This window comes from Aquila chrysaetos, chromosome 7 (assembly GCF_900496995.4).
Source record: "Aquila chrysaetos chrysaetos chromosome 7, bAquChr1.4, whole genome shotgun sequence".
Lineage (NCBI taxonomy): Eukaryota > Metazoa > Chordata > Aves > Accipitriformes > Accipitridae > Aquila > Aquila chrysaetos.
The window spans coordinates 2,235,287-2,251,707 of record NC_044010.1 but is presented as its reverse complement, the minus strand read 5'-3'; the positions used below and the strand labels follow the sequence as shown (position 1 = coordinate 2,251,707).

At 37.7% G+C, this 16,421-nt stretch overlaps 1 protein-coding gene across 2 annotated transcripts in view; it reads right to left on the bottom strand.

Annotated features, from left to right (window-relative positions):
* SPAG17 (sperm associated antigen 17) overlaps positions 1 to 16,421 on the bottom strand; it is a 112,486-nt gene that overhangs the window by 88,002 nt on the left and 8,063 nt on the right. For both annotated transcript variants that reach the window (XM_041124752.1, XM_030020378.1), the window contains exons 2-4: positions 15,682 to 15,822; positions 15,242 to 15,301; positions 122 to 253 (exon numbers count right to left, since the gene is read on the bottom strand). In XM_041124752.1, coding sequence (XP_040980686.1) covers positions 122 to 253; positions 15,242 to 15,301; positions 15,682 to 15,822 — 333 coding nt within the window. The remainder of the gene's footprint in view (positions 1 to 121; positions 254 to 15,241; positions 15,302 to 15,681; positions 15,823 to 16,421) is intronic.

Here is a 16,421-nt window from a genome sequence, read left to right as displayed (position 1 = left end):
CTTCAGTAACAGATCTAGGAAGCTAAGCATGAGGAGAAAGCTGAATTTATGGAAACAGCACTAGAATAGAAGTGTCTTCATAAAGTTAATTAAGCGTCCTCCATAAGGCATACTATAGTACCTTCTTTTCAGCTTCTCTCCTCTGAAGGTCCTTCTGTTTGAGACAAAGCAGTTGAAATTTCAACAGCTTTCCAGTTAGTGTTACAGGTATTTCTTCACCACTGTCCAGAATGGCTTTGGCTACTTCTATCACCTGCAGAGACAACCCCCCCCCCCCAAAATAACTATTACTTGTATAGTTTTAATATTGCATTTGACACATATTTTGCATGCTGAAATGAGGAAGTGCTATCGCACATTGTACAATGTGTGGGTCAAAATGGCCACCCTTTCAGAAAAACAACACATCAGTAAGATGCATAGCTATTCTTTGGTTCCTAAGACATCAAATGAAGTTATATCTGCTATAGTATGAGATAAAACTAGAATGGAGAAAACTTCTATGATTTATATAAAGGTCAACAGACACACAGTTCTCACAGTAAAATGTCATTTTTTTTAGGTTTCAAACAAAGAAGCAACATTAAGCAACTAGTTATTATAAAGTAATAAATTAAAAAGCATTTACCAGATAGCAAATCAAGGGGAGTAGTTTGGAGTACTGTTTACAAAGTGACTAGTGTCTGAGGCACTAGCCCTGAATGAAAGATAAAAACTCCTCGAAGGGAATTAGAGAGGGTCTGTCTTGGTGAAAATATACCCCCTCCCTGTGTAATTCTGATTCTGTTGGTATGCAGCCTAATTGGGGTGAAATAAGGCTATTGAGTTTTCTTAGGGTGATGACAGCAGCGGGAACATACAGCTGCATTGTCCAGATGTGTGGCATTGACAGGCTGTTTTATGACTATGTTTTTTACAGCTTGTTTCCACTAAATTTCATACAACTCACTAACATCTGGGCCGTTTTCCTTGGAGCCTCATAACCACTTTATTTACTGCGAAAAAAATAAAATAACGTAAAAATACCATAAAAAGTTGTTATATGTTTCTTTTCACTTGTGCTGTCTCTGTAATAAAGTTCACCTATGTAGGAAGCGCTGTTGAGGAATAATATAACCATAATATTTTCCTACTTTTGTTTTTAAGCAACCATCAGCTTTATTTATAACCATGGGCTGAATTAGGTGTTACTCAAATGTTCTGACATGTTTCTCTTTTCCCCTCTTGGAGCAATTACAGTTGGGCACATATGGTGTCAATTTTGCTTGCTAACGTTCAGACAATGAAGGTGCACACTGCATGTCACTGAACTGTGTCTTGTCTAATGCAAACACCACCATTAGCTTTGAGCTTTCATAGCTTCTTGCCCAGCTTAGAAAGTTTCACCTCTCAAGTAAAACCTAGGTAAGCAAACGTGGCCACTAAAAATGCTTCTCTGAATAAAACAAAGCCAAAATGGAATCCAGACTATTATATGCCAAATTATTGTTTCATACAAATGAAAGCAAGGTACAGAAAAAGAAATCTCTTAAAATTCAGATTTTTCTGAATCATGTAACAGGGAGAAAAAACAACCAAAATATTTGCATTTATAAACCCTCCCAAAACAATCCTGCCCCTCCAACACTAATAAACCTAGTGATCTCCTTAACATACACATAAGAAAACACATCATGGTTAAGATCAGTTCTGCTTTACATCTTTTGTATTCAGACTACTTACTGGTCACTATCTCAACAAGCCAACCATAGAAGGCTTCTGGAAAGACTCCCACTGACTTCAGAGTCACAGCAGGGATATGTTAAGAACAGACTTAAAAACTCCCATAGACTGTAGGCACACTAGAAACTACTAGCTATTCCAACAAAAAATAGTCACCCAGAGCTAGCTAAGCAAATCTGTGCTCTGAAAGAAAGATGCTTTGGTAGAAGTATCACAGTAATTTCCCCTGGAGAGAAAAATTCTCATACAGGTTTCTTTTGCAGAAGTGGTGTTAACAGCCTATGGAAAGGGATGCTTCCCAATTGCCTAATCTAGATGAGTTGCACGTTTCTTGAAACACAATAGCGGGGAAACAGAGGGATTCTGGAAGGATTCCTGAAAAGTGTATATATAGTAAGTAACCCGGCTGGATGGCAGTCTCTGATTTATTGCTCATGGAACAAGGAAGGAACGCTTCGACTCTTTTACAACCCATTCTTCCTGAGAAGTTCAAAGCATTTTACCAGTCAAAAGCAATGCATCATGATTATTCCTATTTTATAGATAGAGAATGCAGAAATGAAGAGACTTGTCCAAGGTCTATAGTGAGCTGGACAACTCTGAGTGGGTGGGAAGAACAAATTTTCTTACGTGAGGCATTACAGAAGTATAAACCAAACTATTTAACAGAAGTACATTCCATGACTGTGGAGAGAGGTCAGATGAATAAGACCAAGATAAAATGAGCACACTACATTTGGCAATACAAAGCAAGCAAGTAGTTTTTCATACAGCAATGTAAAATCTGCTTTATACATAAGGAAATAAAAAACAATCCTTCATCACTGCTAGTTTAAAGACAGAACATAGACCAATCCATGCACAGTAGATAAAAGAAATTAGATTTATTACACTTATGCATGTTTACGTCATCTGTGGTCCTGTGAGTTATGCAGGCACCTGGCATAAACAGTTAGGAATCCACAGAGCCTCAATAAGAAAAAAAAGCTGAAGACAAAGACTTGGTAGAGTACAGAAGGAATTTTTTGGGATACTATGAAGTGGATTCATCTCAGATCAGTTATATCTCATCCCACCAGTGATGACCTCTTTCTTATGTGAGAAACCATGGAAACTTGGATGGACAAACTCAGTTAGGTAGGGCCTCTTTTCCTTTAAAGGAAGAGGAAACTTAGCATTCCTCACACAGCAGGGGTCACATTTGCGAAGTGCAGAAAGGCTTCAGCGATGCAGTATTTGATCTCATATGGTGGCAGTCTGAACCATGCAGAGATTGAGCTGCCTGGTGCAAAGGGCACGTATTTCAAGCCAGTCAAACGCTGCATGAGTGCTTGTAAGTGACACTATACTACTAGAAGATGCCAGTGCCATTGAGATAGGAGATGGGTCTTAAAAGTTAGGGAAACATTTAAAGCCAGAGTCTTTATGGTATCTTTCTTTGAAATGCCTCCTTTTCAATATACAGAATCATTGCAGCTGCTAAATCTTAATCAGAAAAGCTTTCAACGTGATAAATTGCTTTATCAACTTTCATAGCTTTCTCACTACTTGGAAGCAGTAGCATCACTTGCTATGAACAGTGGTCAGGCCATTTTGTAGTGTAGTTCTCCCATATCCAGGGTGAGCTTTCTAAAGCCCTGTCTTCCCTCTTTTTCTTGAAACTGTGAGAAAACCAGGCCATCACATATACCTCAGACTTCCTAAATGAAACATAAGGGTTCCAAGAGGAACTCCTCAGTCATTCAAATCCCTTAGCAGCTGACACAGTTGAAGTCCATTTGAAGCAGGAGAGCCTCCAGTCGAGAGGCTATATGGATTATACGTACCAACCAAGTTATTATTTACTGTTCAAACGTATTTTCCTGAGCAAGCTAAGAAAAGCAGGGGAAAAAAAAAAAAGCAAACTTCACTTATTACAATCTGCCATCAGTATCATGAATTCCTCACAAGCAGCTTTCAAGACAGACTAGGGAACAAAAGTTGCATGTGTCATACTGACAAATTTCTTTTGTCCAAAGAAGACTTCTTTACACATACTGTTAAATATTTCTGAATCTGCTGATGTCATTTCATTGACTATAGCATACTACAATCCATCATTTTGAAAGAATACCAGGAAGGCACTGAGCTAACTGAAACAACTTCTTTCAGATCACACCTGCAGTGTGTTGAAATGCAATTTAGTCTCTACTATCAGACCATTCACCTAATTTCATTTTTCCTCTCAGAACCTCTTCCCAATTATGTTGTCAAAAGATCACCTGCTTAATCATTATCCTTCACTGTTGAATTAATGACTCACAATTCAAACTGAGCTTAAGGACTCATATAAATCAGTAAATCAATTGCATATCTGAACAGAGCGCCATATACAGCTTATGTATCCACAAGTTAGACTGTAAAACTTAAGCTAAGCTAATGAATTATCTTCACTTATCAGTGAAGACTCTACCAACATGTATTCCAGAGAATTAAAAAAAATTGAAGTGGATTCGATGACTCCTTTTGTCCCCCTCAGAGTCCTTTTCAAACAAACCTACTAAAATAAGAACAGGACACTTTCACTATTGAGCAATACTGAGCAAATACATATGCTGTTCATGTACTAAATATCTGCTTTTCTATTGTGAGAACATTTCTCAAAGCAGCAGCAATGGCTGCTTGTGCCCTAGAAAAACATGTTGTCACTCATACGAGCGAGTCTGGCTTTTGCCAAATCACAATACAGCTTGATCTGGTTAGCAGAAACCTAGTTAGAAATACCCCTTGTAAGAAGGTCTGCTCTTTAAACCTCTCTCTACAGAAAATGTGCAACCTGAGGGCATACCTTAACTGGTTTAATCTCAGCAATGCAGAATGAGAACTAAGACATGTGTACAGCATATGTGTTGTAGCGTTACAAGTACTTAAATAATGTTTTAAGGGAAATACAAACAGGTGAATAACCTAATTTAAGTAAAAATGAGAAAATACATTACATAAAAATTAGGATGACTTTTCACCTTGGCTTTATTAAAGAGCTCATACAAAAGCTCTCCCCATCTATGATGTGTACCTCCTATGGCTTCCTGACCACCTAACTGCTACCAAAACAAACTCCTTTAAGGGAAGACAAAATACAATACAGTAAGCAGGAGTTTTCTGCATAGGGAAGGTTTTCTCATGTGACCCTTTGGATATCTGTTTCCTTTTAATACTCTGATTGAGGGGGAGGGAGTTGAAATAGCATTTACGTGATTTCTGAAGAACTCCTACAGAACCCAGACCTTTTTAAAAAAGAGAGGACAGGCCAGCCTGCTGTGATCTGTGCTCAGAAGAAGAGATATATTGCTATTGATCAAATCTTGAAATGTTTACATTTCAGTGGTATGAATCTGCCCAGCAAGTCTTTCCATTGTGGAGTAGAATATTTTGTGCTTCCGAGAAGTAAATTGTCACCAGTAATTCCAGCCAACTGGATCCACACAATGAACATTACAGAGCTAAAGGATTTAGTCACGCTGCTCTAACATTGCATCTGGCTAGGAAGAGAACCCAATGAGAGGTGGAACAAAAAGATTTAAGAAGCCAAGTTGTCTCATCAACCCTTGTGCTGGCAGAACCCGTCTAGCTACATCTTGCCAGAGTTTCCTAAGCTGCCTCAGAACTCGTGGGCCAGGAAGTCCCAATGGCCTCGTAGGCTTGGCACCACAAAACTCCCAGGCAGGATCTTTCCACCTTGGTCCGGCTTGGTCAAAGGGCTTTGGGCATTCCCCCCATCCCCGCTTTGGTGACAAAGGATTCTGGGATTAGTTGCTCTACTTGAGAAAAACGTCTTACTCTATTGTCCTTAATTAACCAATTATAGTCACCTGCATTTTTTGAAGGCAACAGAACAGAGAACAGCATTTCCATTGGTTACTCCAGAGGGTCCCTCTACCAATTCAAGGATGACATGCTTACAGATATAATTGCTGTTTGCTCTAGTTACAGAGATTTCAACAAAACCCGCACAGAAAAAGCAGGAAATTTTATACCAAGTTGCATGCAGCAAACCTTGTAATCTAGGAAGCAAAAACAAGGTCGCACCAGTGTTCTAAGGCAGGTTTTAAATAGATAGATGAATTTCAAAAGGTATCAAGTGTCTTTCCTAGAAAACAAGTCATCAGCAACTTTGAGTTTTATGAATGGCCTCAGGCCAAATAATTACAACTAACAGTAGTAAAATAATAATACATGCAGAGGACATTGCTTCTAGAATCCTAGAATTAGGATTATGAAGAACAGTCGCAATTCTGAAATGGAAAGAAGAGATGAACATATTCCATTGCCTCACGTAAATAATAGAACCCAACCTCCCAGAATTTAGGAAACAGAAAATTAGAAGACACCGATTGTTTTCCTGCAGGAACTCAAGACTTTTTGTCCCAGTTTCAGCATTTAGAAATCCTGGTACTTCTTAACATGACATATTGTCCTTAGAGGGGTCCCTGGAAAGGGATACTGAACTGGGGAGACTTCAGAAACTGATTGCAAACAACTACAGTTTCTAGGACTGATTGGGTCATAGCAACAACAGTTCAGTCTCATGGAATAAATAAATCCCAAATAGAAGGCATATAATGTGATAACTCAAAGGACTACACAGGCCACTATTGATCATGCAGTGGCATCAGATGCTCTGATGATGGCAAAGGCTGATGCAAAGACATGATGGTATGTCTTTACGCTGGGTAATATTTTATTCTTTTTTAGGTGGCGTGGGTTTCCTATATTTGAAATAAAAATCCCTTTGCTGTTATCCGAAGCTTAGAACTGTTTACCTCATCACACACAGCCCCCTCTAATGCCACTAGGATGACCTAAGTCATTAAGACATCTGTACTGGACAGGCATACAGAACACAGAACTAGGCAAGATCTTTGCTATTCTGGAAAGGCAGCTGAACCCAGCTGAATGCCTTTTCTTTTGTCAGGATATTTTCTTTTGTTTCCATTTGGCCAAGTTATGAGAAGGCATTTGACAAAGATATTCTACTCTCTTGGATACTGGTGCTAGCAAGGCAATTGTCTGTCCAAGCAATCTAGCAAGCACTACAAAGTCCACCAGTGAAAGGCGTTATGAAGTAAGAATTAAGGTGAGCAGGACAGGTAGAAGCTCGTGTAGCTTTTTCTCAGTGAGTTCTAGTAAAATCTTCAAGACATAGAAAATCTTGGAATACCTTAACATTATCTAGGAGGAATGTGGATAACCCAAGTTTGCAGTTCATCCAAAGATGCCAAAGATTTGTGGCCTGGGGTGTGACAGTGTCTGTTTGGAATAGTTTGGCACAGACATAAATTGTCCCTATTCAGTTGGCAGCAAACTGAATTGCTTGTAACGGTCTCCTGTGAGATAAAGATGGGGGTAAATCTGCCCTCAGCTAATACACAGACACTGGTAGTCTTCCATAAGGCTCATTCATATTGATATTCACAAATTGCTGAAGACCAATGGGAGTTGTGAAACTTGCTAAACCTAAGCTAACAATTTTTTTCCTTCACATCCTTTTAAGTAAACTGACCTAAATACTTGGACCCAGGAAGCAGAGCAGTTAAACTCTCCTCAGAAGACAAGACAATAAATATCTCAGGTAAATGTACCACCTCATGCACTGGGATCATTTACAAAACATACTATATTCTGTACTACAATGTACCTGGTAGGAGCTTGGTAACAGATACAACAGAGTTGACAACAGATGAGTAGGTAGTGCCCACAGCAGGATTTAAAGTCTCTTACCCTTTCCTGGAGCCAGTACCTCCCTGAAAAGCATCTTCATTTAACAACAATTCCCAACTGTTTCTTGAACATTAATCTTCTGCATATCTATACAGTGTAAGGGCCAAGTCCTTCTGCAATAAAATTGTCTTAACTTGCATGCACACAACAGCACTTGACAAAGGGTGACTGGAGAACTGTTCCATTTTATTATGACATTTAAGACTGCAGTATTTGTTTTGCTCTGTACTGGAATGAAAAATAAAATTAAATCTTTCTATCCTTCTGACCATTCAGCACGGCTGCCAAAGTTGTTTCTACTGTCAAACCCTCTCATCAAAACAATGACATCAGAAAAGTTTTGGCTCCCGAGCTGTTCCATTTTACAACAACTTTTAAAATTAATTTTGTTCCACAGTGGAATGAAAACAAAATCTTCTAACTTTTATTACAAAATAGAATTCTACTGATATACATTTTTAGACTGAGAAGGTTGGGTTTTAATGTGACTATCTCTACTTTTGAGAAGGCCTATTCTTGACCACAATCTTTCTGATAGCATTTTGTCAAAATCTATACACTTCCACAAAAATGTCACCTTTAATTATATGTTTCCACAAGAAACCAAAAGGCTTCCTTAAAAATACTCCTGACTAGCATTATTTCCGAAACTTTTTTCTTCAGTGACACATATCCTGGCTATAACGAGTCTTTGCTCTCCTCCAGATGCCACACAACTTGTACTTCTTGGGTGAAAATATTCCTTGCCATAAGCATTATGTCTGTGACATTAAGAGTTCTGTTTTCTCATCAAGCTAAAACCAAACCTTTTGATTTTTCTGCCCTAGGAATTTACTATAACATCCTTAACACAAAATAAACGCATACTCCTTGTCCCTAGTGCTGCCCTCTTCTCCCCCCTTTTTTTTCCTGAAGATATTGTTAGAGACAACGATGAGAGAACTTAGAAAAAGGGATGAAGATATTGTTAGAGATGATAAGAGAGTCTAAAAAAGGGACATAAGACATTAGAAAGGTATAAGATAATAGAAAGGTATGAGGTATTCAAGACCTACCGAAGAGAGGACATAAAATTTATTTAGAAATAGAATAGCTATTCTTAACTGGTTTCTTGAACAAAATTCATGCCATTGGGGTAAGTAATAGAAGATAGTTTTGAATAATTACGCACATGCACACAGACTTTTTAATATATATTTAAAATATATCTATTACATAACTATATATGGTATAATTATGTATCATACAATGATATATAATACAATATATACATATATATAAAAAATTTCATAATAGAGTAAGAGCACCTATCCAAGGAACTACATGCTCAGTTCCAATCTAAAGTGGACCTTCTCTTTACATCATGCCATGACCAGCACTTCAAATAGTCTTACCAGCAACAACCCTAACTTCTTAAGTCTACATTGTACACCCTTCTAGCAAAGCATTAATTCACAGAAATGCTTAAAGACTGCTTTAAATCCACTGCTTCCTGGCTAAATTAATTCATTTTTTTTAACCTTCAACCTTTGTTGATTGTTATGTTTTACTGTCCTACAAAAGTTCTTAATATCTTGGGTTATGTATTTTGTGTTGGAAGTGACAGGAGAGAAATCTGTCTCACTCATACCTAGAAAACGCAAGGATCCTTCTGTCTCTGCTACAGCCTATTGCCTATTAAGGCAAGAAGTACTATGAACATTACACAATTTCCCAAGGATTCTGACAGCACAATCTTAGAGAAAAAAACCAAACTAAAGAGCCCATGTACCATGTAAATAATTTTAAAACAATGCAAGATTCCATTTCTAACCAATAACCTTTTAGTCCTCAAAATGAGCTGTACAAAGCATGAACTAATTAAGATTAATATGCAAGCACTCAACTGAACTGGATTTTAATAGCAAAACTGTGCATATTATGCTTGGCAGTAGAAGGATTTAATTTGGGGGTCTCTGGCTTGTTTGTGGAAACGGCACAACTAGGTTGATATCTCAATATGCCTGGTGATATGGGTTGGCTGTTACATATCTTGACTCAGACAGTAAAACTGGCACTTCTCCTGCTTTTATCAGTCCAGAAGTTTGAAGTATCTGCATTGATACTACTTCCCTGCTAGCAAGGAGGTAAATAAAGTGAGGTTTTGTATGAAAACCCTTTGCCATGCAGATCTGGAAGCAAGTCAACAGGAGAATCAAACAGGTCCTGTGTTCAGCCAGCGATGGCAAGAAGCAGAACAATTTGTCATCAAAATTCTATATTCTCTTCTGTTTAAATACTAACAGTTCCAGTATGTTGACGTGCAAGCTAATGTTTGCTTGCCTGTCACATGCAAGAATCAAACAGAGATAATTCAGTGCAATCAGATGGGTATCAAGATCCCGGATAGCCTGATTTAAAAGTCCTCACTATTTCAGATTTAAGGAAGAAAAGCAAGAAAAATAAGAGAAAGACAACAGATGCCTGCAGAGATAAGGACAACAAAAGATTTTTATTTTTTTTTTTTAACTGTATCAGGGAAAAAAATATCATTAACATGGCACTGGTCTGGTATTAAATGGAAACATAAAGATGCAGGAAAAGTAGGGCTAATCAGTGATTATTCTGCTCTATATTCGGAAAACCAGCAGATAACATGGTTGTATCACTTCATTAATAAGCAGTTATTTCCAACTGTAGCAATAGAAAGTTGCAAAAAGGCAGCTTTTAAAGCTAAGCATACCAAAACCCAGTAGACCTGGACACTATAATCAAAGAAGCGTTAAAAACAGGTAGCTGAGGAGCTCTTTAGATGATGAATATTGACTTTAACCGACTCTTGGAGAACAAGGGCAGATTTAAAGTAAAGAAAGCAAGCTGATGTCACACCAACGCTTAAAAAAGGGAAACTAGAATAACATAAGTATTTTAAGTACTGGCAGTGTAATGCTGATCATTGCAGAATAACAGAGGGGCTGATATTATTTCCTTAATGTCCTAAGGGAGGATTCAATGAACAACAAATAAAGGGAGGGTAAAATAATTATTACAAATTCAATTTTGTTCTTTTTGGGAAAAAAAAAAAAGGTGGCCTTTTCAAAAAACCACTAGCTTTCTCTGGTAAGACTGCAATTCTAGTTGAAACAGATAAGGTGATATAGTGAAAAGCAGAATTTCCTAAGTATTCTTTGACTACTGATTTAGAAAGCAGTGACAAAGATTAAAACTCATTAACTGACAGATCTGAAAATGCAATCATAAACAAAGAGTCATCATCAAACAGGTGAGTTTCTTGTGGGGTCTGAAGCATACAACATATTGAGACTGCTCTGTTTAAAAGTTTGTGTCTTTCCCAGATCACTGACAAAGTCTTCAATTATAAGATCTCCAGAAGACACAATAATAATAATAATAATAATAATAAAAGTATCAGGAAAGGTCCTCCCCAGAAACAAATTAAGTTGTAGCAGATTCTCAATTGTTTTCAATCATTTAGAAAAAAACATCCAATCTTGATTTTAAAAATTCCAGCACATGAATTATTTTTGGAAAAAATACTGTGACCTATAGCACAGGTCACAATAGTTTCTTCTGCCAATCAAATCTATCTACTAATTTCACAGAACATAAAACAAACTGGTGATAGTAATGTGGGTAAGAAATTCAACTCTTGGGCTACAGTGTTCAGGAATTTTCTTGTCAGTAGCCTTTCTCACCAAAAAAGAAGAATCAAAACAATTTAGTGATCTTATTTTGTGCATGTGTGTATATATATATTTATTTCTGCAGCATTCACTAAGGTCTCGTGGGAAACCAGATCGTACTTACACTTGACAAACAAGTCTGAAGCTTTCACACCTGACCAGAAAAGTTAGCTCTCAGAGAAGTGACATAACTCCTATTTAAATCCTCTGGTAAGCCAGCACAGTGTAAACCGTAACAACATAAACCTAAAATACCAGGCATTTACCAAGCCCTTCCCAGCCTAGACTGAGAAGAACACAGAGAGCATTGGGTCAGTTTTACTAGAGATCAAGGGAGAAGGAAAACTCTTCTTTTCAAAGCTCTGTGTCTCACAGGGGAAGGAAAGGTGAAGAGAAGAAAAAAAAGGCATCATTAAAGACAGGGTGCAGGATAAAAAAACCAAAATAATAAAATCACTTGCAGGAAGCTTTCCTCTCAACTACACCAAATGTTTCCTCTACATTTGAGGTCCAAAGCCCAGATAGTCCATTTACCTTTTCCTTTCCAATAGGAATGCCTTCTCCAAACCACCTCCTCCTTCCACCCCCTGCAACTTATGGGATTTGCTGCTATCACAGGCTTCACTCCACTTGTGTACTGGCCTCTTCCCCTGGGTTGTGCCCATCTTTTCTACTGAAAGCACGCTTCCACTCCTCCACAGCACACTATACAGAGCCTAGCAGAAGATGAATTTACTCCTTAGGTTTGGTTTTTTATATATATATATAATTCTGCCATGCCTAGGAGCTTTTCAACTTGTATTCACCTATACCCATCCTCAAGGAACCATAAGTCTAGTGAGGATTTCTGGAGTGCAGTGCACACTGCTCATGCTGCCTCCCATCCTCAAAATGCCGGAGATGCCAGCAGAGGTAGCTATCTATCCAGTGATTAGCAGCTGGGAAATACTTATTTACAACTGATTTATTCTGCTCCAGCCTCACAGAATTCCAGGATGAGAATGGGCCATGATTTGGATTTGGCACCTGATTTGATTATATTTTTCAGCTTGACAACTGTAGGTAGGAGCCTTGCTGTGAGAAACCAGAATTAATATATTAATTCTTGACAGGTAGTGGAATAAAGATTAATATTTATAATTGCAATTAAGCCTGTTTGATTACACAGGATGGCTTGTCCTGGAGACGAGTCAGAGCAGTATGGAAGGATGCTGCTGTTACAAGACTTCAGTTTTGCTGGCTTCACAAGCACAAGGACACATTTTGAAGGCAGTGGGGATCCACATCCAAACAAAACTGCTCTCTTCTCTGTCACTTGTGCCTTTTTCATCTTTCCACGACCCAAGCATCTCAGCTTATCCGAGAGAACCACAAAATTGTTCCACATTTCTCTCCCTTCATTTCTCTCCCTTCCATCTCTCTCTCCCTCTCACGGCCGCGTCCCTTACTCAACTGTCCATTTTCAGCAACGCCATCTATCTACTTCCAGTCTTCTCACATGAAGGGGCCACATGAGGCTCCATCTTCTTTCACAGTCTTTTCTCACCATGGTACTACTCCCCAGCTCCAGCTTGTTCCTTTATGAGTATGGGACAAGATTCCTTCTCAAAATTTCCTGGGTAACATAAAGGCAAATTTCCTGACCCTGTCCCAGTGAGTCCAACAAAACTGGAAAACAACTCTTACAAGAAAAAGAAATATAAAAAAAATCCTTCCATCCACACAGCCCTGAACTCAATCTCACCAGAATTTTCAAGAAGGGAAAAAAAAAAAAAAAAAAAAAAAAAAAAAAAATCAGCCTCATGAACAAATCTAGTATGGAAAATATAGGCTTGAATAGATTTCCAAAATTCAAAGTTTGGAAACTAAAACACTATCATATTTTGTAGTGGTAAAGCACCTTAATTACACATGATTTTACCAACCTTAATAGAAAGCTGATGAAACAGGTACATAAACGATAACAGACACATACCTCGCTTATAAAATGCATATATTTTATTCAAACATACTGTAGTTTTAGGTCTTGTCTATTGGAAAAACTGTACATGATAAATTAATCTGATTTATTACAAAATCTGTTGATATTTTACAGGAAGTGTAACATTTTCCCTTCCATATAGGAAGAAAAAAAAAATCATTTCCACAGCATCTTTATGAGAGACTCAGCCTAACATTATTTAATTAAGTGCTGGAATTAGCACCAAATTACCAGTCAGGACTCCTACTCCCATCAAATCACTTAAGAGACAGAAAAGGTGTTAGACACCTAATTCTCCTGGATTTGAAATCTTTTAGCTACATATTCGTAAACCCTGCCCTGATCCTCTTCACTTTGTACAATAAGAGTGATATGAAATGCAACACAGTAAGATCAGAGAAACCCTGAAGGGAAATAATTTAGAATAGACAACAGGGATTATTTTAATATGATACATGATTAGCTTGCAATATACCAAGAGCAGTTTGTTAAAGTTTCTTGACTTGTAAGCACTGCAGACTGCTGCACTGATTATTAAAAACCCCTGCATTTCAGTAGAAGCAGCATGCAAGACCAATGACATGGGTAAAAATGTTAATAACATTAATAACCACATTACTATGCATGTCATCAGTCTCAAATTGATACACATGTACATGTCATATGTTCAAAGAGCATTAAACATCAGGAATCTCATTTACAGTCTCCCTAGAAATGAATATGCACTTGTGGAAATGCCAGTGTGTTGAATCCTACCACAGAGAAGAGAACCGTATGCAGTGAAGACAGAAATGTTCCTCAGAACATTTCACAACCCTGTGTTCTGTGCTAACCTCGTACTTGTTTATCCTTACTGCAGTGAAAGCTTTGAATGCACAAACCGCACATGGGCTTTAAGTGAACGCTCAGGAGTAAATTCTGCCCAGAGAGGCAGGATCTTAATGCTTGTGGCAACATGATCAATCTTTTAATTTGCTACAGCCAGAACGGAAACTGAGTCCAAGCAAAAGGTCAGAACAGGCATTTTATATTCTCTGTTAAAGAAGGAGAGGAAAAAAATGTCTTTGAGGAGTAAAGTAAGTAGCTAATGAGACACAGCACTGACAGCTGGAATTTAATAAGTATCCACTTCACAAGGAAAATTGCTCTTAGTAATTAAATACAGGTATCATACAAAGCTTCTGCTTAGAGCTAGACTTCAAAATCCTTCTGTCAGTAGGACTGAAGAGGTTTTACATACCAGGTAATACAAGGGTGAGTTTGCCTGGGAGGCTAGTCCTAAACGAAGAGGGTTAATTGCATAAAATTCACAGTCATGTCAGTGGTAAATAATTCCAAAGGGACTTGTTCAGATAGTAGTCTGGCATTACTGAAAAACAGACTGCAACTAAAAAGACCTGTTATAAAGTCCACCAAAACCTGAGACACATAAAAAGTTTATTAGTCATTGCAGAACTAAAATGCAAACAAGATCTTTTTAGAGGGATCCAAAATTCTTTATGCTCCAGGTCTGTAGGGCCATAAAACTCTACCTGAGAAAATTTTAAACAATCTTCTAATTAATCACAGGATTTTATAACCTCTCACAAGCTGTAAGTAAAACATTAACAAGGTAGGAGGAAGTACTCTTTGTACTAAGCATGATTCCTAACCCCGCTGACGTATGCCATTAGACGAACCAGGTTAGAATTTAACATCAAACTGAGACTATAATGGATGCTAGCACACAGAGATGGCCTTTTGTTTATGGGACTGCATTCCCATAAATGAAGGTATAAGTCTCTAAATTACTGGGAGCATCTGACAGAGCAGACTCTAATAATTTTTCTGTAATTTGTGACACCCACCATCAAAATATCACCACACAACATATTCTTAACATAATAAAACTCATATCCCTAAAAAGACATCTTGATCCTCACTTAATTAGCAGTCCAACTTGGTATCACAAAAAGAAAGCAGTTTAAGTATTGAGTGGTTTTACCAGCTTCATCCAATAGATTTGCATTTACCCAGGTATGCATAACACAATCATGCAGCTGTACTTACTTCAGTGTAAAAGAGCACTGACTCTGCAATACATGTTTTAACCTACCTCACAGAACATAGGCACATCCTTAACCTTTTTTCCCTTTTGATTTCCAGATTCTCTGATCTGCAAGGAAATAAGGCATTCTACTGTGAGAAGATTTTAAGTTTACACAAATTATTTTACCCATTATTCCCTTCTGCAAACATTACACTCACACTCTAAAACAGTGAGAAACCATCTTACGGTACTCCTGTACCTTAGGGAAGGAGCTTTTGTGATCAGCACCTCGAAGAAAAGTCTGTAACAAAAGCTCACTATTTACAGGGAGCAGACCAGCTTATACATAAAAACGGAAAAGCTTTTCTTTTTCCATTTAGTGGAATTTTTAAGACTTCCACAGAGTAATTCAGCTGAATACAAAATTTATAGTTACCAAAGAAGTTAGTATCTAGAAGGGAGATCTAGGGTTTGGTTTGTTATTAAATGTTCCTTTCTTGGAATACCTGTCTGAAAATGTCTTCACGTGTTATCATGCTGAAGAGCTTCCGCTGTGGCACCTGCACAGCAAGAGACAGGGCCTTGGTGTGGATTTCATCCTCAACGTTGGTCCCAACAACGAAAGCGATGCTAGGCTTCCATTTATCCTACTTTCCAAAAGAAAACATTTAAGGTATTAAAACTGAAGCAAACAAAAGTGCTTCTCTGCAGTTTCAAGGAGTAATCCTGCAGAGGTGGTTAGTCCCTTTAAGACATATTAAACATCACTGTATTAATCACCCTGAAATAAACTGTAGAACCCGAAAAAGCACATACTACTTTGTCCCAATTCCTTCTGCCATCAGGTGGCAGCATTATGCTACGGAAAACACAAATGCCTACTAACAACCTCGACAAACCTCCTGGCAGGCAAACGGTGCATTAGCATCACACACAGATAAAGTAACTTTTAAATGTCATTTGCAGATTTGACATATCAGTAAGCAAACAAGAATTGAATTTGGAATACATGTATTATTGTGATCATTTGCTGTAGAAAAAAAAAACCAAATTTCAGCTCCCTCATCCCGCAAATTAGATAATGCCCAGATACTATTTTCTGAAAATTGTAGCATTATTTGTATGATGTTTTATGAGGGTATATTTATGCATATCATGGTTCTTACACGGTTTCACTAGGTATTCTGAACCAAGAAAAATTATTTACTGATGGTAAGTTATATTTCATTAAATATTGACAAATGAA